General features: G+C 41.2%; 1 protein-coding gene across 26 annotated transcripts in view; it reads left to right on the top strand.

Annotated features, from left to right (window-relative positions):
- sorbs2b (sorbin and SH3 domain containing 2b) overlaps positions 1-26,530 on the top strand; it is a 485,383-nt gene that overhangs the window by 429,906 nt on the left and 28,947 nt on the right. For 25 of the 26 annotated variants that reach the window (XM_072595463.1, XM_072595454.1, XM_072595483.1 and 22 more), the window contains 7 exons: positions 574-674; positions 2,329-2,375; positions 8,608-8,722; positions 8,832-8,960; positions 17,850-18,053; positions 21,543-22,331; positions 22,784-22,969. In XM_072595463.1, the coding sequence (XP_072451564.1) occupies positions 574-674; positions 2,329-2,375; positions 8,608-8,722; positions 8,832-8,960; positions 17,850-18,053; positions 21,543-22,331; positions 22,784-22,969 (1,571 nt within the window). The remainder of the gene's footprint in view (positions 1-573; positions 675-2,328; positions 2,376-8,607; positions 8,723-8,831; positions 8,961-17,849; positions 18,054-21,542; positions 22,332-22,783; positions 22,970-26,530) is intronic. The other variant, XM_072595606.1, reaches the window with a different exon arrangement.

Below are 26,530 nucleotides of genomic sequence, written 5' to 3'. Positions count from 1 at the left end.
TGATACTAAAACTGAGGACAGTTACAAGTGCCAGCAGAGTTGAAATACATCGTTTCATACAATTTCAAAACAATTCTGGAGCATTTATTTTTAAATCAGTGAGTGCAGTTGCCTATTGTGCCTTAATCTGTTTTTATTTTATTGAGGAGCCTTGGCAGCACTTAGCTATATTCAAGTATTCCACAGCCTTCAACTCTGATCATGGAACTTGATGCCTTTAACCCTGTGCCCCTTCATCTGCAGAAACCCATATGAGATTTATTCTTTACTCACTGGATGTTAATGTAATTTAAACTTAGTCATGGAAAAAATTAAAGCCACCCCCCCGCCCCTACCCGTAGATTCACTGTGCTCAGAAATCTTTGAGAAATGATAATTATTCCAGAGCCTGAATTTTCCTACAATTACTATGTGACATTTAACAATATAATTGAAAACCATTCCAGTCCATTCTTAAAGCTGGATATAGGCACGTCTTTTGACCAAACAGTCAAAAAAAACTCCACCTGGTCCATAGTGTGGACAGCAATGTCTGAACTTTATGCTTATTCTCTTGCATTTTATTTCAAATAGATCAGGATTCTCATAGGATTGTCTCAGAAATGGGCCGAGCAACATTAAAAGACCGTAGAGGACTGACAGATGAACCTCGTAGGAAACCAGAAGATAAAGAGGTAACTGGAAAAAGGCAACACTGTGAATGATTTTTAGTTTGCTTTTATATGTGTGATGGCAGGATTTTGCTGAGTTCCCCACAAAAATATCCTGTGGACCAGATATGCTCCTGCATGTTGCTCCATGTGGTTATATTAAATTTGCAATGTTGTACTGATGTTCTTTAGATCTCAGGAGCAACTGTTAATGGTGCACTGTCATATTCAGCAATGTAACATCTGTAGTTTGACCCAGGAGTGGAGGAAATTTGAAATTTTCAACTCAGTTGTCTGTCTTAAGAATCAAATGTAAGCATCATTTTTGATCATTGGGTACTGCAAGTAAAGCACAATTAGAAACATAATTATAGATTCCCTGCAGTGTGGAAGGAGGCCATTCAGTCCATCATGTCCACACTGACCCTCCGAAGAACATCCCATCCAGACCCACTCCCCTGACGTTAAACCTGTAACCTTGCATTTCCCATGGCCAATCCACCTAGCCTGAACCTTCCTGGACACTAAGGGCAGTTTAGCATGGCCAATCCACCTAACCTGCACATCTTTGGACTGTGGGAAGAAACCGGAGCACCCAGAGGAAAGCCACACAGTCACAGAGAGAATGTGCAAACTCAACTCAGTCACCCAATACTGGAATTGACGCTGGGTCCTTGGCACTGTGAGGTAGCAGTGCTAACCACTGAGCCTATTATGCAGGCTGTTGTCTCTGTTGTGTTGTATGAAAAGTGGCAACTAGTTTGTCTGCAGCAAGCTTCCACAACAATCAATGTAAAAATAACCAGACTACAAAGAATCATAGAGTTATAGATTAGATTAGATTAGATTACTTACAGTGTGGAAACAGGCCCTTCGGCCCAACAAGTCCACACTGACCCGCCGAAGCCTACAACATAGAAAAGGCCTATCAGCCATTGAGTCTGCAAAAAGAAGCATCAGTCAAAAAGAAGCTCCAACTATCCAAGGCAGTAACACCCTCATCCCATGAATGAATAAACAAAAATAGAATACTATTAGGTACATAGTGTGTAAAATTAATAAAAGAGGACAATTCAGTCATAGTTCTAATTTCAGTTATACCTTTTTCGCAGTGATTATACTGAGAAAAATTAAAAATTTTACAACATTGTTTGAGTGAATTGCTTTCATTTTTATTTTGAAAAATTGGGACTCCATGTTGAAATTAGATTGATTTAATACTAAAGGGCCTAATTTCCGTTTGACTCAATATTTGAAGCAGATAGTCATCTAGTCAATCTTTATAATTAGCACATGACTTAGGTCAAAGAACCAAATTAGTTTTACGTCTGAGTTCAGGTCATGTTTTTCAAAACTCCAAAAATTTTAAAGCCACATGTCACCAGTTAATAGTCCAACAAGTTTATTTAGGACACAAGCTTTTAGAGTGCTTTTCCTTCATCTGGTAACGAAACAGTGCTCTGAAACCTTGTGATTCTAAATAAACCCTGTGACATGTGACTTCTGACTTTGTCCACCCCAATCTGAAACTGGCACCTCCACATCTTGGTAACCAATGAAAAATTTATTCATGGAGAAATGCCATTGTTGTAATATTAATGACATCAAATTTACAAAGCAAATCCTCAATCCATACTCCAGTCTTTATTCTGTCTTGAAACATATTTTCTCTTTTCAGAGACAGCCTGCTAAAGCAATTTATGATTTTAAGGCTCAAACAGCTAAGTAAGTATTGTTGATATGTTTATTACACCGGCTTTATTTTGCAAATTCTAGATTTTCAAAGTTAGGATCTGATTCTGAAGGGGGTCTGTGAGTAGATCTCTAACTAGCTGGGAGGGCATCGTGCAATCAAATGTCTGTTCACCAAAAAGCTGTGAATGTTAATTTCAGTACTATTGGTGTCATAAAATAATGTCCTAGGCCCATCCATCATAAGTCAGAAGTAGGGATGTTCGCCGATGATTGCGCAATGTTCAGCACATTTGTGATTCCTCCGATACTGAAGCAGAACATGTCCAAATATCCAGGTGGCAAGCACCTCCAACAACACAGAATCAACTATCCCCTTTGATGCTGAATGGCATCGCCATCACTGAATCCCTCGCCATCAACATCCTAGGGGTCATGATTGATCAGGAACTGAACTGGACCAGCTATATAAATATTGTTACTTTAATTGTTGTCATTTATCTCAAGAATGTAAAAGCAGTGATGTGCTACTGAGATTTTATAAAGCCCTGTTTAGGCCCCATTTAGAATACTGTGTCCAGTTTTGGGCCCCACACCTCAGGAAGGACATACTAGCACTGGAGCGTGTCCAGCGGAGATTCCTGGAATGGTAGACCTAACATGCGATGATGGCTGAGGATCCTGGGATTGTATTCCTTAGTGTTTAGAAGGTTGAAACTTACAAGGTAATGCATGGCTTAGAAAGGATGGGTGCTGGGAATTTGTTTCTTTCAGGCAGGGATACTAGGACCCATGGGCACAGCCTCAGAATTAGAGGGGGTCAGTTTAGAATGGAAATGAGGAGACTTATTCAGCTAGAGAGTGAGAGCCTTTGGAATTCATTGCCACGGAGCGCAGTGGAGGCCAGGACATTAAATGCCTTCAAGGCAGAGATTGATAAATTCTTAACCTTGCAAGGAATTAAGGGATATGGGGAGAGTGCGGGTAAGTGACGTTGAAGTGCCATCAGCCATGATTGATGGGCTGAATGACCTTACTTCCACTCCTATGTCTTATGGTCTTATACTAGCTCAGAGACTAGGGATTCTACTGCGAGTAACTCCTGATACTTTAAAACCCTCCTAGAAGAAAGTCAGGAGAATGATGGAATACTCTCCATTGGCCTGGATGAGTGCAGCTCCAACAAAACTCAAGAAGGTTGACATCATTCCTGGACAAAGTAACCTGCTTGAATGGCACTCCTTCAGCAATCACTCCCTCCATCAGCGACACTTAGAAGAAGCATAATGAGCCAAATACACAATGTATTGCAAACATTTGTGAAGACTCCTCTGACAACACCTTCCAAAGCCACTATCTGAAAGGACAAGGGCAGCAGATACATGCAAGTGCCCTCCAAGACACTCACAATCCTGACTTGGAAATATCATGCTGTCCTTTCAATGTGATGGGATCAACTCAAAGATGCAGAGGTTCTAGAAGGCAACTCACCTCCACTCCCAACTTAGGGATGGACAACAATTGCTAAACTAGTCAGTGACAACCACACCCATGAACTAATATTTACAAAGTAATAGCAGCAGTGATCACCAGTCAGTCTTCTGAGTCTGCTCTGCCATTCATTATGACTGTGGCTGATCTCATACCCTGATTCTTCACCTCCCCTCAATTCTTTTTGCATTCAATGTCCCTCCAAGCCTCCCTGAATTTGCTCAGTGACTGCTCATCTTGAGTTCCCTCGGGTAGAGAGATTTAAAGATCCACAGCCCTTTGAATCAAGAAACTTTTGCTGCATTACCAAATCCTTGTCTGTCAATGTGAGTGCAAGTTCCCCCTCCCTCAAGGTGTTGAGAAGGAGAAAGAATTGAGCTAGTTTGCCCTGGTCAGGCGTTCATCCCATCTCGCCACCTCTGCAGTTAAGTGTAGGACAAAATATCCATGGGTGATGTTTTCCACTTGCCCTTAAATGGTCAGTTTGTGGCCATTTAAGAGCCTCAACTCACTGTCTCCCTTATTACCTGCTTCCCTGAGAAAGATGGCTCGACTCCCAAGTGGGGAATTCTGATGACCTGAACCCCAATCTAGTGCAGCATTCAGGGATCAACTACCCCAGTCTGCAGGCAGTCAGAGACATAGACGGCAGGTGAGGGTGTGGCCTCAAATCCACCCCACTGTAATTCTCTCCAACCCCTCATCTCCACACTGCCCACTCCACCCCACGAAGAAGAAGAAAATATAAATGTACCTCCTCACTGCCAGACTCAACAAGGTTTGGAGATATTTGGAGCCAGCAGCTGCCACCCTCTGATTGGTCATTAGTATCAAGGCCTCAGATAGGATGAGATACTCATCGTTATGCTTGCCTGTCAGTTCTTTATGAGCAGATTGGAGGGGCCTGTGTGTTAGTTGCCACCTCACACACATACCCCCGCTCCCTTTCTTTCAGTAAAGGAAAATCGAGTCCTATGTAATCTTTATGTCCCAGACTCCGCAGCTATTTCATTGGAATTTTTAATGTTGTTACCAATGAAAATGTTACAAAGATAGGAACAGGAGTAGACCATTCAATTCATGAGGTGAAAGTGAGTACTGCTGATGCTGGAGAGGTCTCCTCTACACTGGGGAGACAGCTCACCTACTCGCAGAGCGCTTCAGAGAACATCACCAACCAATCCCAATGCCCGTGGCCGAACACTTTAACTCTCCCACCCACCCCCACTCAGCCGAGGACATGCGGGTCCTGAGCTGCCTCCATCGCAATTCCCTTACCACTTGATGCCTGGAGGAAGAACACCTCATTGTCTGCCTTGGGACCCTCCAACCCCAGGGCATCAATGTGGATTTCGGCAGTTTCCTCATTTCCTCTCCTCCCCACCTTATGCCAGTTCCAACCTTCCAGCTCAACACCGTCCTCATGACCCGTCCTATCTGTCAATCTTCCTTCTCACCTATCTGTTCCACACTCCCGCTGACCTATCACCTTTACCCCCACCTCCATCCACCTAACGCACTGTCAGCTACCTTCCCTCTAGCCCCACCCCCCTCCCATTTATCTCTCCACCCCCAACGCTGCCAGCCTCATTCCGATGAAAGGCTTTTGTCCGAAACATTGATTTTCCTGCTCCTCGGATGCTGCCTGACCTACTGTGCTTTTCCAGCATCACACTCTTGACATTCAACTTGTGAAGCCAGCCTCACCATTCAATACAATTGTAACTGATCAAATGCTTCAATGCTTTATACTCATTCCATCCCAATAATGCTATACACCATTGGTGATCAGAAATCTATCAATCTCTACCTTATACTCTTAGACTGAGTATGGCACTAGAAAAGCACAGCAGGTCAGGCAGCATCTGAGGAGCTAGTGAGTGGACATTTGGGCATAAGTCCTTCATCAGGAATATGGAGGGGGGAAGGGAGATGAGAGCTAAATGTAGGGGTGAGGTTGGGGTCTCTCATTCCCTCTTCCCTCTCCACATTCCTGATGAAGAGCTTATGCCCAGCTCCTCGGCTGCTACCTGACCTGCTGTGCTTTATCAGCACCAGAGTTTTTAACTTTGACTCTCCAGCACCTGCAGTCACCTATAGACTGAGCTGCAGCAGGCCTTTGTGGTAGAGCATTTCAAAGGTTCACAAACCTCTGAAGAAAATAAATTCTCCTCACCTTGAAGCTAAATGACATTCGCCTTATTTTTAAATTGTGCTCCCTGATTGTAGACTCTTCATGAAGGGAAAACATCTTACTTGCATCAACCCTATCTATCCCTTTTAGTATTTTATATATTTCAATGAGATTGCCTCTCATTCTGCAGAGTACAAGAGAACCCACGCTCGGTTTGCCCAATCTCTCTTTGTAGGGCAGTCCTGCCAGCCCAAGGACAATTCTGGGTGACCCTTCATTGTAATCCCTGTACAGCAATAATATCCTTCCTGAGATAAGGAAACCAAAACTGCACATGGTACCCCAAGTGCAGTCCAACTGAGCTCCGAGACAATTGAAGCAAGTCTTCACTACTCCTGTCCTGAAATCTTCTTGCAATAAAAGCAAAAATTCCAATAGCGTATCTAGTTGCTTGTGGTACCTGCATGTAAGCCTTCAACGATCTGTTGAAGAAATATTCTGCATCGTATCAGGTCTTTGTTCTATAAATCTCCCAAACTTCAGAATTATTGTTCCTCCTGGCAACATAGTAGGCCTTTTCTTTTATTCTTATGCAATCCTGAATTTTGTTTGTTCGCAATGATTGACTGATCTTCTTTAAGTTTTGCACCTTGAAGAAATATATAGTTGCTGTAAGCCATATAATAGGTCTTTAAACACCATCCATTGCCTACATACAGTTATGCCTTTGAACATATCTTTCCAATCCATCTCAATTAATTTGTGCCTCATTCATTTATAATTTCCCTTATTTATACTTAATACTCTTGCTTTACATTGAACTACCTCACATTTAAGCATAATGTAAAACTCTATCATATCATGGTCATTCTTAAAGGTTCTTTTACAACAAGACTGTTAATTAGTTTTCTTTGTTACATAATCTTGCTCCGTAAAATCATCCCTAACACATTCCAGAAAACTGTCCAGTTTTATTGTTAAATTGATTTACCCAGTCTACATGTAGATTGAAGTCACCCTTGATAGCTGTGTTGTCCCGTTACAAGCTTCTCTCATCCCCTGATTAATACCGTGCCCCACTCTGTCACTATTATTTGGTAGCCTATAAATAACTGAAACCAATGTCTGCTGCCCCTTGCTCTTCAGCACTGACAACAAATATTGTTCTTTGGGTAGTTGACCCAGTCTTTTAGAAGTTTGGAGAGGGCATTCCCAAGAGTTTCCCAGTATTTATAAGAGTGCCTGAGCATGTGGCAAAGCAAGAGTTCAAGGATGTGAAGGAGTGGATTCCCACACACAGGAAATTGGAAATCACTGTTTGAGGTGCTAATGTTTGAAACGTCTAAAGGCAACTCAATTTTTGATACAAAATTTTACTTCAGGCCTATTTGTGGAAGTTGCTTGAAATGTAAAGTCTGATTTGCTTCTCTGTTAACCAGGGGCACTAGGTATCAATCTTAGCTCAGGGGTAATATTTTTGCCTTTGAGTCAGAAACTGTTTGTATTGAAGTGCAATCATGTCCAGGTATCCTTCCTGGTCTGATGCAGTCATGTGACCTCTGCCATAAGGGGAGTTCCAGGATTTTGACCAACAGTGAAGACATGGCAATATAGATCAGGATAGTGTATGGTAAGGAAAGGAACTTGCAGGTGGTGATGTTCTCGTATATCTGTTGCCCTTGTCCTTTGAGGTGACAAAAAAATGTACTTTGGAAGGTGCTGTCTTAGGATCTTTGGTGTGTGACTGAAGTACATCCTGTAGATGGTACACAATGCTGCTCTTGAGCGTCAGTGGTGAATGACTTGAATTTTGAAGATAGTGGCTGGGCTGTGGAATGTATTCGATCACACTCCTGGCTTTCTTCTTGCAGCTAGTGGATAGGCTTTGGAGAGTCAGGAGATGAACTACTCCCTTTAGAAATCCTAACCTCAGATCTGCTCTTGTCATTGTAGTCTGTATATGGCTGGCCCATTTTAGTTTCTGGTGTAAAGCAACCCCCAGGATGCTGACAGGGGATCGTTCAGTGATGATAAAGCCATTGAAAATCCAAGAGCGATCATTAGATGATGGTCGTTATTGTGTACCAGTTCTGTGGCATGAATGTTACTTGCCACTTATCAGCTTGAGTCTTAGGTCTTGCTGCATGTGCACGGTGATTGATTCAGTATCTGGGGAATCACGAATGGTGCTGAACATTGTGCAATCATCAGTGAACATCCCCGCCTCTGACATATCTTAGTAAGCGCTGACTAAAAAGAAAGAAAGAATTGAATTTATTTCGCACAACCGCCAGCATCTCGAAGTGTCTTGCAATCAGTGCGATTTTCAAAATGTAGCTCTTTTCTGAAATAAAGCCATGGGATCATTTGCATCCACCTGATTAGAATGGCATGGTCTCAGCGTAACACATCCTGTGAAAAACACCATTTCCAGTGCTCCCTCAGCACAACACTAGGCTGTCAGGATATATTTTAATCTCAAACCTTGTTACTCAGAGTCAAGTGTGTTACCAACTGAGTCATGATGATGCATGTTATTTTAGGAATGTGAAGAAAATTGTTCAGGATGTTATATGACAGACTATTGTAGTATGGTTTCTGACCATTATATAATATGTACATTAAAATGTTTACCTACAGGGAATTGCCATTCAAGAAAGGGAGCATTGTCTATATTATTAGACAAATAGATCAAAATTGGTTTGAAGGTGAACACCATGGAGCAGTTGGCATATTCCCCATTTCGTATGTTCAGGTCTGTAACTTTCTATCTGTTGTGTTGGTGTATTATGCCGAACGTTTATGTTGCATTTCTTGTAAACATGTTTTAAACTGGTGAAGAAAGTTTAATTTTTTTTTTGCAGAAGTTGCCCCCAACTGAAAAGACACAGCCAGTGAGACCACCCCCCCCAGCTGAGGCCCGAGATTTTGGGGAAGCTATTGCGAAATATAATTTTAACGCAGATACCAATGTGGAGCTCTCACTGAAAAAGGTAATTTTATGCATTTTCAGAGCCCAAAGTTGGGAAGTTACGGTGAATTTTATGCATTTTCAGAGCCCAAAGTTAGGAAGTTGCAGTGGTTGTTATCGTGTACCAGTTCTGTGGCATGAATGTTACTTGCCACTTATCAGCTTGAGTCTCAGGTCTTGCTGCATGTGCACGGTGACTGATTCAGTATCTGGGGAATCACGAATGGTGCTGAACATTGTGCAATTATCAGTGAACATCCCCGCCTCTGACATATCTTAGTAAGTGCTGACTAAAAAGAAAGAATTGCATTTATTTCGCACAATGGAAGGAGTTAATGAGGGAAATGATAAACTGACAATGACTGTTGCAGGTAAGATAAGGTTATAAGAAGAATAAAAGATGGAAGGTTACAAGAGTGATAAAAGGACAAAGCTTATGACTCTATATTTGAATGCAAAACAAAATAAATGAACTAACAATACAAATTGAGATAAGTAATTACGGTCTAGTGGCCATTACTAAGACATGGCTTCAGGATGACCCAGATTGGGACAGAATATTGAAGGATATGTGATGTGTAGGAATGACAAGAAGTTAGGAAAGGGAGGGGGAATGACTGAATTAAAGGTGATATCAGCACAATAGAATGGAATGACCTAAATTCAAGACACCAGAGTATAGAAGCAGTATGGGTAGTGATGAGGAATGATAAAAGCATGAGCCCAGTTGTGTACAGGCCTCAAACAGTAAACACAACAGTACAGCAATTATCATGGGGGATTTTGACCTACCTATAGACTGGAGAAATCAGATGGGTAGTCCTCTCAATAACAAATTTATTGTATGTTTTCAGGATAGTTTCTTGGACCAGCATGTTATTGTACCAATGAGAGAGAAGGCATTACTATACCTAATTTTGACTGGTGATTTAGTATTAATTACTGACCTCATTGTGTAAGGGGTAACAGTGACACCATTTTTATTTTAAATTTTGCATACACTTTATGAGAGCAGTGTCTATCCAAGGCAACCATTTTTGAGTTTACAAACAAGGGCAGTTACGCAGACATAAAAGCGGAGGCAGCATAAGTGAACTGGCAATTTAGGCGAAGGGATAGGTCAATAGAGAGGCAATAGAAAGCATTTAAGAAGATATCCCAGAATGCACAGAACAGATACATTCCAACAAATAAGGAAAATGGTAAGGGATGGGCCCTCCGTCCATGGTTAATTTTCAAAGTCAAAGATAGTATCAACCTCCAAAGAAAATGTATATAATGGTGAAAAGGTAGATTGGACAGTATACAACACCAGCAAATAATTACAAAAAGATTAATAAGGAGAAAAAAAATTACAGTATGAAGGGCAGTTAACCAAAAATATAAAAATAGGTAGAACATAGAACAATACTGTGCAGAACAGGCCCTTCGGCCCTCAATGTTGCGCCGACCTGTAAACTACTCTAAGCTCATCCCCCTACACTAGCCCGTCATCATCCAGGTGCTTATCCAAGGATTGTTCAAGTCACCCTCATGTGGCTGAGTTAACTACATTGGCAGGCAGGGCATTCCACGTCCTTACTACTCTCTGTGTAAAGAACCTGCCTCTGACATCTGTCTTAAATCTATCATCCCTCAATTTGTAGTTATGCCCCCTCGTACAGGCTGACATCATCATCCTAGGAAAAAGACTTTCACTGCCTACCCTATCTAATCCTCTGATCATCTTGTATGACTTTATCAAATCCCCTCTTGGCCTTCTTCTTTTCAACAAGAACAGACCCAAGTCTCTCAGCCTCTCCTCACAAGAGCTTCCCTCCAGACCAGGCAAATCTCCTCTGCACCTCTTCCAATGCTTCCACGTCCTTCCTGTAATGGCGTGACCAAAACTGTACACAATATTCCAAGTGCAGCTGCACCATCGTTTTGTGTAGTTGCAGCATGACATGACGGTTCCGGAACTCAATCCCTCTACCGATAAAACCTAACACAGTGTATGCCTTCTTAACAGCACTATCAACCTCGGTGGCAACTTTCAGGGACCTATGCACATGGACTCCAAGATCCACATGCACATCCACACTACCAAGAATCTTTCCATTGACCCAGTATTCTGCCTTCCTGTCATTCTTCCAAAAGTGAATCACCTCACATTTAGCTGCATTGAACTCCATTTGCCACCTCTCAGCCCAATTCTGCAGTTTATCCAAGTCCCCCTGCAACCTGTAACCTTCTTCCACACTGTCCACTACTCCACCAACTTTAGTGTCATTTGCCAACTTACTAACCTATCCACCTATGTGTGCATCTAAGTTATTTATAAAAATGACAAACAGCAGTGGTCACAAAACAGATCCCTGTGGCACACCGCCAGTAACCGGATTCCAGGCTCAATATTTTCCATCAACCACCACTCGCTGCCTTCTTTCAAAGAAAGCCAGTTTCTAATCCAAACTGCTAAATCACCCTCAATTCCATGCATTTGTATTTTCTCCGACAGCCTACCATGTGGAACCTTATCAAAAGCTTTACTGATGTCCATGTACACCACGTCAACTGCCCTACTCTCATCTACATGCTTGGTCACCTTCTCAGAAAATTCAATGAGGTTTGTGAGACATGAGCTGTCCTTAACGAAACCATGTTGACTATCTGAAATAAAATTGTTGCTTGCTAGATGATTATAAATCCTAGCTCTTATAATCATTTCCAAAACTTTTCCTACAACAGATGTAAGGCTCACTGGTCGTTAATTACCTGGGTCATCTCTACTGCTCTACTTGAGCAATGGTACATTTACAATCCTCCAGTCCTCTAGTACTAAACCTGTACACAATGACGACTCAAAGATCAAAGCCAAAGGCTCTGCCATCTCCTCCCCTAGTTTCCCAGAGGATCCTTGGATAAATCCCATCCAACCCAGAGGACTTGTCTACTTCGACTCCTTCTAGAATTGATGACACCTTTTCCTTACTAACCTCGAGTCCAATATCTCGTATTTCATTCTTCTCCTCCATAATATTCTCCTTTTTCTGAGTGAAAACCAATCAGAAATATTCATTTAGCAACTCCCTGATCTCCACAGGGTCCACACACAACTTCCCACGTCTGTCTTTGACTGGCCTATTCCTCCCCTAGTCATCCTTTTATTCCTCACGTACCTATAGAAAGCTTTAGGGTTCTCCTTTACTCTATTTGCTAAAGACTGCTCATGTCCTCTCTTTGCTCTTCTTAACTCTCTCTTTAAATCCCTCCTAGCTGATCCGTAACTCGCTATCGCCTCATCTGAACCATCTTGCCGCATCATCACATAAGCCTCCTTCTTCCGCTTAACAAGAGATGCAATTTCTGTAGTAAACCACGGTTTCCTTACCTTATCACTGTCCCTGTCAGGCAGGGAGGAATACCTATCAAGGACAGGAAATATCTGTTCCTTAAACCAGCTCCACATTTCGATTATCTCCATCCCCTGCATTTTGCTACCCCATTCTATGCATCCTAGGTCTTGCCTAATTGCATTATAATTGCCCTTGCTCCATCGATAACTCTTGACCAGTGGCATGTATCTATCCCTTTCCATCGCTAAACTAAACGTAACTGAATTATGGTCACTCTCTCCGAAGTGCTCATCTACAGCTAAATCAAACACCTGGCCTGGTTTATTACCAAGCAGCAGATCCAGTGTGGTCTCCCTATTTGTCGGCCCTTTGACATACTGTGTCAGGAAACCCTCCTGTACACATTGGACAAAAACTGATCCATCTGACCTACTAGAGTTATAGCGATTCCAGTCATTATTGGGGAAGTTAAAGTCCCTCATAATGACCACCCTGTTCCTTTCACTCCTACCCGGAATCATTTTGCTAATCCTCTCCTCCACATGCCTGGAACTCTGCAGAGGCCTATAAAAAATTCCCAGCATTGTGACTTCTCCTCTCCTGCTTCTAACCTTAGCCCATACTACCTCAGTAGACAAGTCGTCGTCAAACATTCTTTCAGCCATTGTTATACTATCCTTGATTAACAAGGCCACACCTCCCTCTCTTTTACTGCCTTGCCTATTCTTAATGAAAGATCTAAACCCTGGTACCTGCAACATCCATTCCTGACCCTGCTCTATCCATGTTTCCGAAATGGCCACAACATTGAAGTCCCAGGTACCTATCCACGCTGCAAGCTCACCGACCTTATTTCGGATACTTGTGGTGTTGAAGTAGACACACTTCAAACCAGCTTGCTGTCTGCCAACACATTCCTATGACCTATCTATACCCTCCCTACTGTCATCCTCCTGTGTACTGGAGCTATACCTCAGGTTCCCATCCCCCTGCTGAGCTAGTTTAAACCCACCCAAATAGCACTAGCAAATTTCCCACCCAGGATATTAGTACCCCTCTGGTTCAAGTGAAGACCGTCCTGTTTGTAGAGGTCCCACCCTCCCCAGAATGAACCCCAATTATCCCAGTACCTGAAACCCTCCCTCCTGTACCATCCCTGCAGCCACGTGTTCAGCAGATATCTCTCCCTATTCCTTACCTCGCTATCAAGTGGCACAGGTAACAAACCAGAGATAACAGCTCTGTTTGTTTTAACTCTCAGCTTCCACCTTAGCTCCCTGAAATCCTGCCTTACATCCCTATCCCTCTTTCTACCTATGTCTTTGGTGCCTGCGACTTGAGGCTGGTCACCGTCTCCCTTCAGGACCCCAAAGACAGTTTCCGAGACATCATGGACCCTGTCACCTGGGAGGCAACACACCAACTGTGAGTCTCGTTTGTTCCCAACAAACCTTCTATCTGACCCTCTAACTATTGAGTCCCCAATGACTAACACTCTCCTCCTTTCCCTCCTTCCCTTCTGTGCAACAGGGACAGGGTCTGTGCCAGAGACCTGCACCTCACTGCATGCCCCTGGTAAGTTGTTCCCCCAACTGTATCCAAAACCGTAGACTTGTTTTGCAGGGGAACGACCACAGGGAACCCCTGCATTGACTTTTTTCCCCTTCGAACACTTACCCAGCTTTCTTCCTGCCTAGGAGTAACTACTCCCCTGTAACTCTTATCTATCATAGCTCTGCCTCCCAAATGATCCGAAGTTCATCCAGCTCGCACTCTAGTTCCCTAACACTGTCTTGGAGGAGCAAGAGTTTTGGATGCACTTCCTGTAGATGTACTTGGATGGGACACTAATGACATCCCTTACCTCGAGCATCATGCAGGAGGAACATTGCTCTTCCTGCGCTGCCATCCCTGCTAGTCCCCTTATCACAAAGTTAAAAAAAGAAGAGAAGCTTACCTGATGTGTCTCTGGTGTTTTAGAGGAGGTGGTTGAGTGGGAGGCCCTACAAAGGTAGGGTCTCGGTTTTAGAAAGCACTCACTTTTATACAGCTGGAGGGAACTTAAAAAAAGTCCCTCCTTTCCCAGAAACTTCTGCTCTCTGATGCCAAATGTAAAAGCTCAAATCAGTGACTCACCGCTTCAGACAGGCCCCAGTTCCAAGCTCCTGCCCTTCAAGCTGCTGCTGAAAAGCAGAAATGATCACAAAAGGTTCTTCAGATATTTAAAAAAGAAAAGAGTTAACAAAGTTTTAATGAGTTAACACCTTAGCATTTCTCCTCTCCACTTCCTAGCCATTGACTTGGACAAAGGGACTGAAGGTATGGTGGCTTAAATTGCTGATAATGGTTGGAAAATGTGTTGTGGAGAGAATGCAACAAGCCTAGGAAGGGATATGTTAGGTGAGTGGGTGGAGATCTGGAAAACAGAGTATCATGTGGAAAAGTGTGTAGTTGCCCATTTGGCAGAGTGAATTTTAAAAAAAGATATTGTCCAAATCATAGAGTCCCTTCAATGTGGAAGCAGACCATTCAGCCCACCGAGTCCACACTGACCCAAAGAGCTTCTCACCCAGGTCCAGCACCCTAGTCTAATAACCCCACATCTCCCGTGGCCAATCTACCTAGCCTGCATTCTATGGGCAAATTTAGCATGGCCAATTCAGCTAACCTGCACATATTTGAACTGTGAGAGGAAACTGGAGCATCCAGAGGGAACCCACCCAGGGAAGGGGAGAATGTGCAAACTCCCCATAGACAGTCACCCGAGGCTGGAATCAAACCCGGATCCCTGGTGCTATGATGCAGCAGTGCTGACCAGTGAGCCCCCATGCTGCCCAGTGAGATGTTGCAGAGTCCTGAGATTAGGAGAGAGAATTGGATTGGCTACCCTAGTATATAAATGACAGAAGTTTAGTACGCAGGTACAGCAAGAAATCAGGAAAGCTAATGGAATGTAATTCTTAAATGTGAAGTGAACTCAATGCATGAGTAGGGAGGCTATGCTTGAGTTATACAGGGCATTAGTGAGACCACATCTGGTGTATTGTGTACGGTACTGTCACTGAACTCACATAAGGAAGTTAATGCAGTTCTGAGAAGATTTATTATTCTAGTCCCCAGAATGAGTAGATTGTCTCATGAGAAAAGACAAGTCAGGTTAGCTCAGTATCCTCTGGGGTTTAGAAGAGTCAGAGATAACTTAATTGAAGCATAGAAGATCCTGACAGACTTGGCTGGGTGGATGCCAAACGGATGTTTCCTCTTGTTGCAGAATCTGGAACTAGGAATCATCATTTAAAACGAAGGGGTTGCTAATTTAAAATAGAGATAAGCGGGAGAAAAAAATTCACTCAGAAGGTTGTGAGTCTTTGGAATTCTCTTCATCAAAAGGCAATGGATACAGAATCATTAAATACTTTTAGAGTAGAGGTAGATGGATTCTTGTTTACGAAGGAGATGAAAGTTTATTGTAGATATGCTGGAATTTAAGAGTTGAGCCATGATCTTACTGAACAGTTGAGTAGGCTCAAAGGGCCAAGTGGCCTAATCTTGTTCCTTTGTCTTCTGATTGTATGTTCTTAGTTCCTCAGGACACATTGCTCTGATAGAAACCAACTGACAGGAAGAATAGCTGCCTCTGCCAACTGAACTTCATTCTCATTCCCCATTTTTCTTGTGAACGTTGTAATTTTTCATCTGAAAACACAATTCATAACTGTGCTAAATGAGCTTGCTTTCTAGTTAGTTATTCACAATTGTTAAGAACTGTTAGTTAGGTGCTGTTGCAGTCCTGAATGCATTCATGTAACTATTGAACACATCTCTCTCATTCTCATAGAGAGAGTCTGAGAGAGGTGTTTACCTCTCAGTTGCTATGTTGTATGTTACTCAATATGCATGTTGATGGATTGTTCTCCTGTTGTATGTAGCTTGTTAATAAACTAAAAAAAGAGGGAACAGGGGAATCCAGTTGGGAAAGGATCCAATAATTGTGGGAATCAATGAATATGATCCTTTACAATTTCAATTTCTTTCAACAAGTTTATATCACCGTAATATAAAATTACATGCTTTATTGCATTGATTTGATCTGATTCCTAGTGAGTTGCTGGGATAGGAATGCACGCAATGAGGTTATGTGCCCTGGTGGGGTTTTACCTTAACAGTCCCTGGTAGGTAGGCAGTAAAATGCATGTAAGCTTTTAATAATGCAAGCTTGTGTGGAAGAGATATACCAATACAGCTACTGACCTCATTACAGCCTTGACTGAGACATGGACAAAAGAGCAAAATTCAACAATGACTGCACAATGTTCCTCAGATGCTGAAGCAGTCCAGATTCAAATGCAGCAAGACCTGGACAATATCCAGGCCTGGGCTGAAAAGTGGCAAGTAATATTCACACCACACCAGCGTCAAGTAATGAAGTTTTCAACAAAAAAATTTACCATCTCCCCCTTGATATACAATGTCATCACCATCACTGAATCTCCCACTGTCAACATCCTGGGGGTTACCATTGTCCAGAACCTGAAGTGGACTAGCCATTGGAATACAGTGGCTACGGGAGCAAGTCAGAGATTAGGAATTTTGCAGTGAGTAACTCCCCCCTCCTGACTCCCCAGAGCCTGTCCACCGTCTACAAGACATAAGTCAGGAATATGTTGGAATATTCTCCACTTGCATGCTTGAGTGCAACCCTAATAACACTCGAGAAACTTGTTACCACCCAGGACAAAGCAGCCCTCATGAATGGCACCACATCCACAAATATCCACTTCATTCGCCACTGGCACTGGCAGTTGTGTGTACCATCTACAAGATGCACTGCAGAAATTTAGCTGCTAAGGTAGTACCTTCCAAATCCACGACCACTTCCGTTTAGAAGGACAAAGGCAGCAGATGCATGGGAACGCCACTATCTGTAAGTTCCCCTCCAAGCCCCACACCATCCCGACTAGAAATGTATCACTGTTCTTTCACTGGTACTGAGTCAAAATCCTGGAACTGCCTCCCTGATGCTATTATGAGTCTGCCTATACAAAATGGACTGCAGTGGTTCAGGATGACATCATCTTCTCTTGTGTAAGTTGGTCAATAAATGCAGATCCAGCCAATGACTCCCACGTCTCATTATGCTAGCTGTAGAGACAAGGAGATTTAAAAAATAGTTGACCTCTCTTTCGGCAAGCAGTCTTTCTATGAGTTAGACGTCTGAACACAGTGCAGTGTTGTGCTAATTATTGGGCTGGATTTTAGCATCAGTAACATTTTATCTGAAACATGAATCAAATGGAATGAGCAGGTTCTGTGGGAATATGAACAGAAATGTCAAGATTTTCTATAAATGGACCAAAAGTCAAAAATTAACATGAATGCAGTGCAATCATAGACTCAGATTTGTCTTAATTTGGACTTGACAATGGTTGGCTTGTGTTGTATCATGAGCCAGGAAATGTCTAGTTTAAAAGTTAAACTAAAAAGGTTGTCAAAATAAAGCATAATAAGTCTTTTTTCAGTAGTGTAGCACTGTGTGCCAGTGACTGTACAACTGAAGTATCTGCTTTTCTCAGGGTGAGAGGGTCATTCTTGTCAGGCGGGTCGATCAAAACTGGTATGAAGGAAGGATTCCTGGGACAAATCGACAGGGTATCTTCCCAATTACATACGTGGACGTTCTCAAGAAACTTCAGCCGAAGAACACCGCAGAGTACCCCAGACATTCTCTGCCCCTGAGCTTTTCCAGTGATAGAATTCACTGTTTGGGATCTACAAAGGTAGGCAGACCTGTGCATTATTGATCATTTTAGCAATTTTACACAAAGGTTATGTTAAAACCACTTGGGTTTTCTCTGTTACTGACCTGCTAAAAGAACCATCTCAACAAATAATGGATAAAAAAACGCCCAAAAGTATCTGAAAGGTGGAAAATTAGTACTCTGAATCTTTTCATCTTTTAATTATCTGTATTTGGACATTGAAACCTCACTATTGAAGATAAGCACTATATAGTTATCTACATGTGCTTTGATTAACAAGTTTGAGAAAAATGGCCATGTAATGACTGTAAGGAATGTGTTTTCATTCATATTGCAGGGCATTTTGAACCTTGAAATAACAGTGAACTTTAGAAATTTGATTTTGTTTAGTTGTTAAAGTAAATTATTGATTTTTCATTTGCTTTTCAAGCCATTTGACCAAATGGATTAGGATCCTGTTATTTGACGAACTGGCATTAATACAGTTTCACCCAATAGAATGTAGGACTCTTAGTACGAGCTTTAGTGACACAAACTGTCTGTAGTTTGTTACCAATGGATTGGCCATATGCAGACAGGCTCTGAGAATGATTGAAACAAGCTGCATTGTCACCTTGATGCATTAGAGGTGGGGTGGGGTGGGGTGGTAATAGCTCTATGAGATTAGACTAATGTGGAGCTGGATTTAACACAGCAGCCTGACCCAGGTTAAAATGTTTGATGGAGCCCAGCAATGGGCCCCACTACCATTAACATTGGGACCACATTAAGGAGCAACACTTCTAATATTTTCCTAGGCGAAAGTCCCACTTTTGAGAGCGTCGATAGGTAAGTGACAGCCATTCTGGCAACATGACCAGACATATTTAGCTGTGTCTACCTCAGTATACAATGTGGATGCTTGTCAACTGAGCACTTCAGAATTTCATGGTTTGTCCTGCAATCTGATCTTCTGAAGGTCCAAGTCACATATTTCTAGAGCAAAGTTGGCAGGACTTTTGCACTGTGGTTGGCAGTTTGATAGGCATACTTACTACTCTTCATTTCCAGACTGATATTGGAGTCTGTCAAATGTTATAGTCACCCTTACAATTATTGAATGTGTCTTGTCATCAGTAGGGTTGGGGTTAGGTTAGACAGCTCGAAAGACTATGCTGCAGAGATAAGTGAACGTATCCACTAGTGATGCTGCTCACTTCTGCTCATAAAACGTGGGGCTTTCCTGCAGCAGGCTTGTACTTAACGTCAGTGTTCCTCATGTTGATCATGAGGCTGAGTTGTTGCATGCATTGGAGAACATGTCTGTGATAGGTTGAATGTCCAACTCTGAGTGGCTAATGCACTGTCATTAGCAAGCAGGAAATGATGAACTATGATCTTGGAGACCTTGGTCTTTTCCTGAAGTCATTCTCAGATTGAGCACCTTCCCATCCATGGGATATTTGATGTTGATGTCAGGGTCGCCATTACAGAAGGCATCAGCAAAGATAAGAGGGTTAGTATTATCATACAGCCCTGTTTAACTCCATTAATATCTAGGACTAGGTCTGAAATCTCACTATCATCCACAAAATGTGTGAGTATGGCACAAAAGGAAAACCATAGAAAGTATCAGAGAGATGTAGCTAATAAGACTAAACTAAAATGTCTTGGTGATCTCCATTGATAGAGTATCAAAATAAATAGGATTATACCTTGTACATTGGTTATCACTTCAGTCCAACCTGAGTTCAAGAATTGTGTTCAAGATTGTAAATGTCACTCTGTTACTTAAGAAGGGATTGTGGGAGAAACTGAATCACTGCAGATCTGCCAGTTTAACATCAATTGTGGGGAAGTTGCTGGACAATGCAAATAATTTCCAGCAGAACCTCAAACTGTCATCTAACCAGTACAATCTCAAGCACATTTTAGGCTCAAACCATAAACTCTACCCCAAGATCTTCAGCAAGTTTGAACTATTTTTCTAATCAACCTATTTTCAGTGATGTTATCACACACCTCTGGACCTGGTGGGACTTGTACCCAGACCTCTCGATCCAGCGGTAGGAGACTACCATTGGACCAATGAGTTTGATTAAGGACCATGGCATGTGTATTAATGACTTACAAATGCAAAAAAGATGTGATCTGGCATCTTCTCCATAGTTCCACGTGTATATTTTGCACAGAAATAATGTTTTACACAGACACCATGTCAAGGAGCTGATGTTAAATAATCCTCAGTTGTGTGTCATCCATCTGCAGCTATCTACTTAAGTTGTTTCTTCTCTCCAGCTAATCAATCTTTTATGTTTTTTTTAAAAACTGACATAAATACTGCATATATAACTCACAAGAGTTATCATTAAACCAATCAGACCATGAGACATGGGAACAGAAGTAGACCATTCAGCCATCGAGCCTCCTAACCATCCAGTGAGATCATGGCTGATCTGATAGTCCTCAACTCCACTTAACTGCCTTTTTCCAAAACTCTTGACTCCCTCACTGATAATCTTTCCACTTAATGAGCCAGTCTCCATAACCCTCTGTGGAAAAGAATTCTACACATTCTCTATCTGTAGTGATTGAAACCAGGGTCAGGTGACTCTCATTAACCAAGAGATCCTTAATTGGGGTTGTTGCCCTTGTTCAATCAGGGAGCCCTGACTGACAGATATAAACAGGAGACAGGACAGGTCTCCTCAGTCTAGGGACTGGTTTTGAGCTGGCTGGTCAGAGCCCATGCACTGTGCACTTGTCAATAAATGTTGACTTGGTAACAGGATATCAACCTCTGTGCACTTATTTCACTATCCTTTGACAAAAGAAATTCCTTCTCATCTCTCATAAATGTGCAACCACTTATTCCAAGATTATACCCTTTGGATCTAGACTGTCCAATTTCATGGCCGTGCATAATTATTGTGATATACAAACAAAACTACACCAGTGACAGTGCATAATTTGACATGTTTGCTTCGTATCTTTCCTACATATCAGAGACTTTCAGTTGAGGCGAGATACCTAGAGGAGGTGATTCTTTCTTCTTTGCAATCATTTCCATTTCATTGTCTTAGACTTAAGAATTTCCTTCTCCTATCAGGTGCATAAAATTTCAACTGAACATATTGTTGTATATTATACAGAACACTGATCGAGCAAAGTAAGGTTAGGATTTTGAGCATAAAAGTATTTTGGGCCAAATGTTCAATCAATAGTTAATGCATGTACTGTGCTATCAAAGTGCTCATTGTCTCATGAGTGTGCATTTTTACATATAAATCCTTCCTCGATTTGGTGCTTGTATTCTTGTGAAAATGTAGTTTTTATGGGCAAGAAGTTTAGTATTTAACAAGCACAGGTAACTGAACAAACTGATGAATGCAGTGGCATCCTATTAGGTGGTTTGAGTCAGTGCTCGCCACTACCTTGGACGTCTGTCATTGAAAACTGCTTTCCATTGTCATTGTTTTGTGTTCTTTATAAGTTTATTTTCTAAACTTTTCCTGTTTCCTTTCTAAGTTGACTTCTTGTCAAAGACTCAATACAACAGCCTTCGGGCATCATCATTCACCCTGTCCAAATAAATCTGCAGTCAACTCAACTACCAATGAATGGATATCACTGACTGTTGGACTGTCCCCAGTCAACACCACAGCCCCTACAACACCTCCTTTTCCTGATAACCGTGTGTCTGATTTAGTTACTATTTTGTCAGTCACCTCCTATCAATCTGAACCAACGCCCTCTACAAATATTGCCTCCTGTGAAAAATGGAGTAATTTCATTCCAGTCACATCTGCAAACAGCCTTCCCAGTTCACCTAAAAGTCTGCACCATTCAGTTTGTCAACCATCATCCCATTCCGTCTTGTCTTCACCCATGTTTTCATTTCACACGATGCCCCATGGATATGATGCAAACATGAAGCAGAATGCAAAGAAACGCCAGGAATTCCCTCAGAGACTCAAAACTCTTTCCTCTGTCAATGGTGAAGCAACCGACACAATGGAAGTTTCTTTAGTTATTACAGAGCCATTTGAAGGTAGCTCTCCAGAGAAATTGCTCCAGGTCAGGGATGAACAGGAACAGGAACTCTGTGAAGAATTGCAGTCAATCATCGATGGAAGCCAGTCAAAGAGTAATGGAATTAAACACACATGTTTCTATGGGCATAATTCGGATCCAAACAAGGAACTTCCAGCACTTTTTATAGAGGAAGATCCTAGTGAGGTCTGTAAGGCACCAGAGGCACAGAGACAGAAGCCAGTTTTACCTGATGATCAGAAAGCAGCACGTATTGAAAATGAGGTACAAGTACCATGGAGAAAGAAACTAGTTTTGAAATAATTTACTTTTTATTTACTAAATCTGGAAAAAAAATCTATGTTTTAACTTTTTAAAATATGTTTTAACTTAAACATGGAGCTAGCTCGTATTGTCTCAAAAGTAGCATGCTATTGTTGTCTTAAGGGACTTCATCTTTAAGAATAGGAATAAATACATGCCAGCGTGTTTATAAATAATGATTGGTGTGTGTTAATAACTGATATCAGGAAATATTCAAACATCTGTCTATTTATAATATTGCATGTGTTATGTTGACTACCACAATGGCATTTCTGAAATATAATTGTAATTAGAAGCATGTATTCAAAGTCAGTAGGCAAGTAAAAAATGGCTCACCATTTTCAGTTTGAATAGTTTGTCATAGTTGGTCCTTTTTTGTTATTTTCTCTTTCAACTCTTCTCTTTTTCTATAGACTGTAACATCTGGAAGTGACAAAACTCTTGCTTCTCCTTCCTCACTTTTGCCTGCTGCATATCCATCCCCACTGCCAAAGATCTCCTCCACTATACCTTTCTCTGCACCTTCACAACTCCCTCAACGACCCACATTCTGCACCAAATCCTCTTCCAGTCAGGAAGTTAGGTCTCCGAAGTTGAAGGTAACGTGGACCACATCAAGCACATATAGCTGGAAGTGAACTGCACAACGTGTTGTGGTTACTAAGGTTTTATCTTTGTTGTAAGGTGGTAACCAGTTTATAAAAGTTGGGATAGTAACCAGTATCACTCCATGGAGAGGTGTAGGGTTTGCTTTTGGTCACACTATCCCGGGCATCTGCAACCAGAGGTCAAGCTACTTCCAACAGAGAAGAAGAAAAACTGCCTACAACTCACCATCAGATATTTGGAGTTTAAATTGGTGGGAGCTAAAACATTAGAAAAGATGATAAAACAGATAAGTAAATTTAATTATTAAGAATTTGCTTAAAAAAGACATCATTTGTTAAATATTTTCATAAAAACATCGAAAATAGGAAACAGAATAGATTATGTGGCTGTTCGAGCCTGCGCCACCATTCAGTATGATCATGGCTGATCATCCAACTCAGTACCTATCCCGCAATCACCCTTTCATTCCTTTAGACTTTTAAATCTATGTCTCTCCATCTTGAAAACATTATAAGTTTTGGCCTCCACACTTCCTGTGACAGTCAATTCCGCAGGCTCACCACTGTCTGGTTGAAGAAATTTCTCCTTATCTCAGTCCTAAGTGCCCCCCCCTCTACATCCTCAGCCAATTAACTCTGGTTCTGAACTCCCCAGTCATTGGGAACATTCTTCCTGCATCGGTCCTATCTAGTCCTGTTAGAATTTTGTAGGTTTATATGAGATTCCCCCCTCATTCTTATGAATTACAGCAAATATAGTCCTCACTGCACATGTCAGTTCTTCCAACCTAGGAATCAGTCTGGTAATTCTTTGTTGTACTCCCTCCATAGCCAGAATATTATTCCTCAAGTAAGGAGACTAAACTGCACATGGTATTCCAGATTTGCTCCTGCTCCCAAATCCTCCCAATATGAAGGTCAGCACACCATTTACCTGCTTCACTGCCTCCTGCACCTGCATGCTGACTTTTTGTAATGAGGTCTTGTTGCACCACCCCCTTTCCCAACCCATCACTATACAGATAATAATCTGCTTCCTGTTACCAAATTGGACAACTTCACATCTGTCCCCATTATGCTTCATCTCTCATGCATTTTCCCACTCACTCAACTTGTATACTGTATGTATAATTGAAGCATCTTTGCATCAGCCTCACAGTTCACCCTGCCACTCAACTTTGTGTAATCTGAAAACTTGGAGGTAGTATATTTAGTTCCCTAAATCACTTTTTTATATATATATATATATATATATATATATATATATATTCTCTATCTATGTCAATGCACTACCCACACACCAATGATCCCATGTACTTTAATTTCAACTTGAAAGCATCAGGACAATTCACGGAAATATTATTACAAGGGAAACAAGCATCTATACTGCATGAGAGAAGAGTTCTGAATGACAGACACCTTGCCATGAAAAATGTACCCATTAATCCTTGCAGACAGTTAACTGCTAGCTTTTAAATTCAACAGATTTACTCTTTACAGGTTTAAATTTTAAACAAAACCTGTTAGCTGACAGTCAATTGATACTAATGGATGCATTCTCCATGGTAATTCTCTTGCCAAACAATCGGCACTCTCTTCTGATGTGGTATAAGCATTCATTTTTCCCCTGGACTTGGTATTTCTTGCAAGTGTCTTTTGATGAGTGCAAGACAAAGCATTATAATAAAATGCCTGTCAGGAGTATTCAAATTTTGCATTCCCAAGTGACTGTTTATTAAGGAACAAGGAGGAATTCAGGAGATCAAGAGAGCTCAAAACAATAACACAGGGTGCTATTAAAAATGAATAAAAAGCACTTTATATAAAAATAAATAAACAGCTTTCTTATCTCCAACATTGACATTTTTTCTGCATCACTTTAAAATAACAGATAAGATTAGGTGTTAAGTGATATCTATCAACCTAATAATGTCATATTTGCTGACAGTTCCAGAAAAGATGATTTTCTATTTATTAGATTTGAATTACCTAACTTAGAAAACAATGGCAGAAATCAGATTTGAAGCTGTTTGTATTTTGACAGGTATTTCCGAAATCAAAATCACAATCAAAAGCTCAAGTTTACAGAACAATGAGAATAGGTTAGGCAGTGTGCCTATATGTTGCCAATAGGATTCCACACATAGAGAGCTCTCATGCTCAATATAGCAAACATGCATATGATTGGAAACAAGGTGAAAAACCAATAAGTTATTGTTAACTAGAATCTTCAACCAATTTGGGTTACTCATAATAACCAGGGACATTATAATGTGGTCCTCAATTTATTTTTTATTTAGATACGCCACTAGGGTTTTAGGACCACCACTGAAAACAGCCATGATCTTTAGATTAAATGAGGGTAAAAAGGTTTTATGAACAACCATTGAAAGAAGAAAGTGACTGTACTATCTGTGAAAACTGCATCTTTACATACTGTGCCTACTGTATGCATTTCTGTAAACCATTTTACTCTCCTTAAAGGATATTAGTCTGATTTCACCATATTCCTTTCAGTTTTCCAAAGTGTTTTGAGCTCCTACTTAAATATCAGCATGTATTTCCTGCATAATTTGGAAAAATCATTTTGCGTACAAAGGTTGGGAGACCTCGTACTTTTACTTGTAGTTTAGGGGCTGCGCTGTCGTTTCACCTGCAAGATCTCAGTATTAAATTGGGATTTTCTGATAGAAGGAAGCTCTGCATTGCCAGTAACAGAAATATGCTTGGGCCATTTTAATCCAGCTGCCCTTAAGGCTGCAGTGTAACACACCACAGATTAATTCCATAACATAAAGGCTAGGGAAGTCCCAAATTCATTCTCTGTTCTTTACTGAGTTCATTGATATCAATGGCTGGGACAGTTAGCTGGTTACCTTTATGGGACTGCTGGATTAGGGTGGGTTGAATCAACCAGGGTTTCTATTCCTGATCATTGACTATTGGAAGTATTAACACGTGAACATCGGGTGAGAATAGAATGGTGTGTCCAACCAGGTAGCACGTTTAGACTAATTTTCAAGTTTGGCACATCAATAATGGCCATTTGATTGAAACAGTAAAGCGACCATAAACCATGGAATCATATTCGAGAAACTTCTTGAGGAGGAGAGAATAGGCAAAGTAGACAATCAAAAATTGGTGATATAAATTACTTAAAGCATAAAGCCCAGATAATGTGTACTTTTGAATAAGGCGAGGATACGATTTACTTTGGTTCAAAGACACTATAGTTTTGGTGTGAAGTAATTTTGTTTTACATCTGTAGTTAGAAGCTTTCTGATGCCTTTAACCAGAGTCTGATCCACTCTAGCATCAGTGTAATGAGGATTGGGAATTTCTGGAGCAGGTGCACTCACTCATATTCGCTTTGCCATTACTTTTTGGCCTCTTGACACTTTTATCTATGCTCAATGTGACAGGCTATCTTTTGGAAGGCAAAACTATTTTGCAACAATCTTATTTGATTTAGATGAAGAAATTCCAGACATACTTTTGTGTTTCCAGCATTTCTGTGCCATAATATTTGTGCCTACATATTTCTAATACTTT

Source organism: Chiloscyllium punctatum, chromosome 2, assembly GCF_047496795.1.
Source record: "Chiloscyllium punctatum isolate Juve2018m chromosome 2, sChiPun1.3, whole genome shotgun sequence".
Taxonomy (NCBI): Eukaryota; Metazoa; Chordata; class Chondrichthyes; order Orectolobiformes; family Hemiscylliidae; genus Chiloscyllium; species Chiloscyllium punctatum.
Note: the sequence above shows the minus strand (reverse complement) of the source record. Positions and strands in the feature narration are given on the sequence as shown.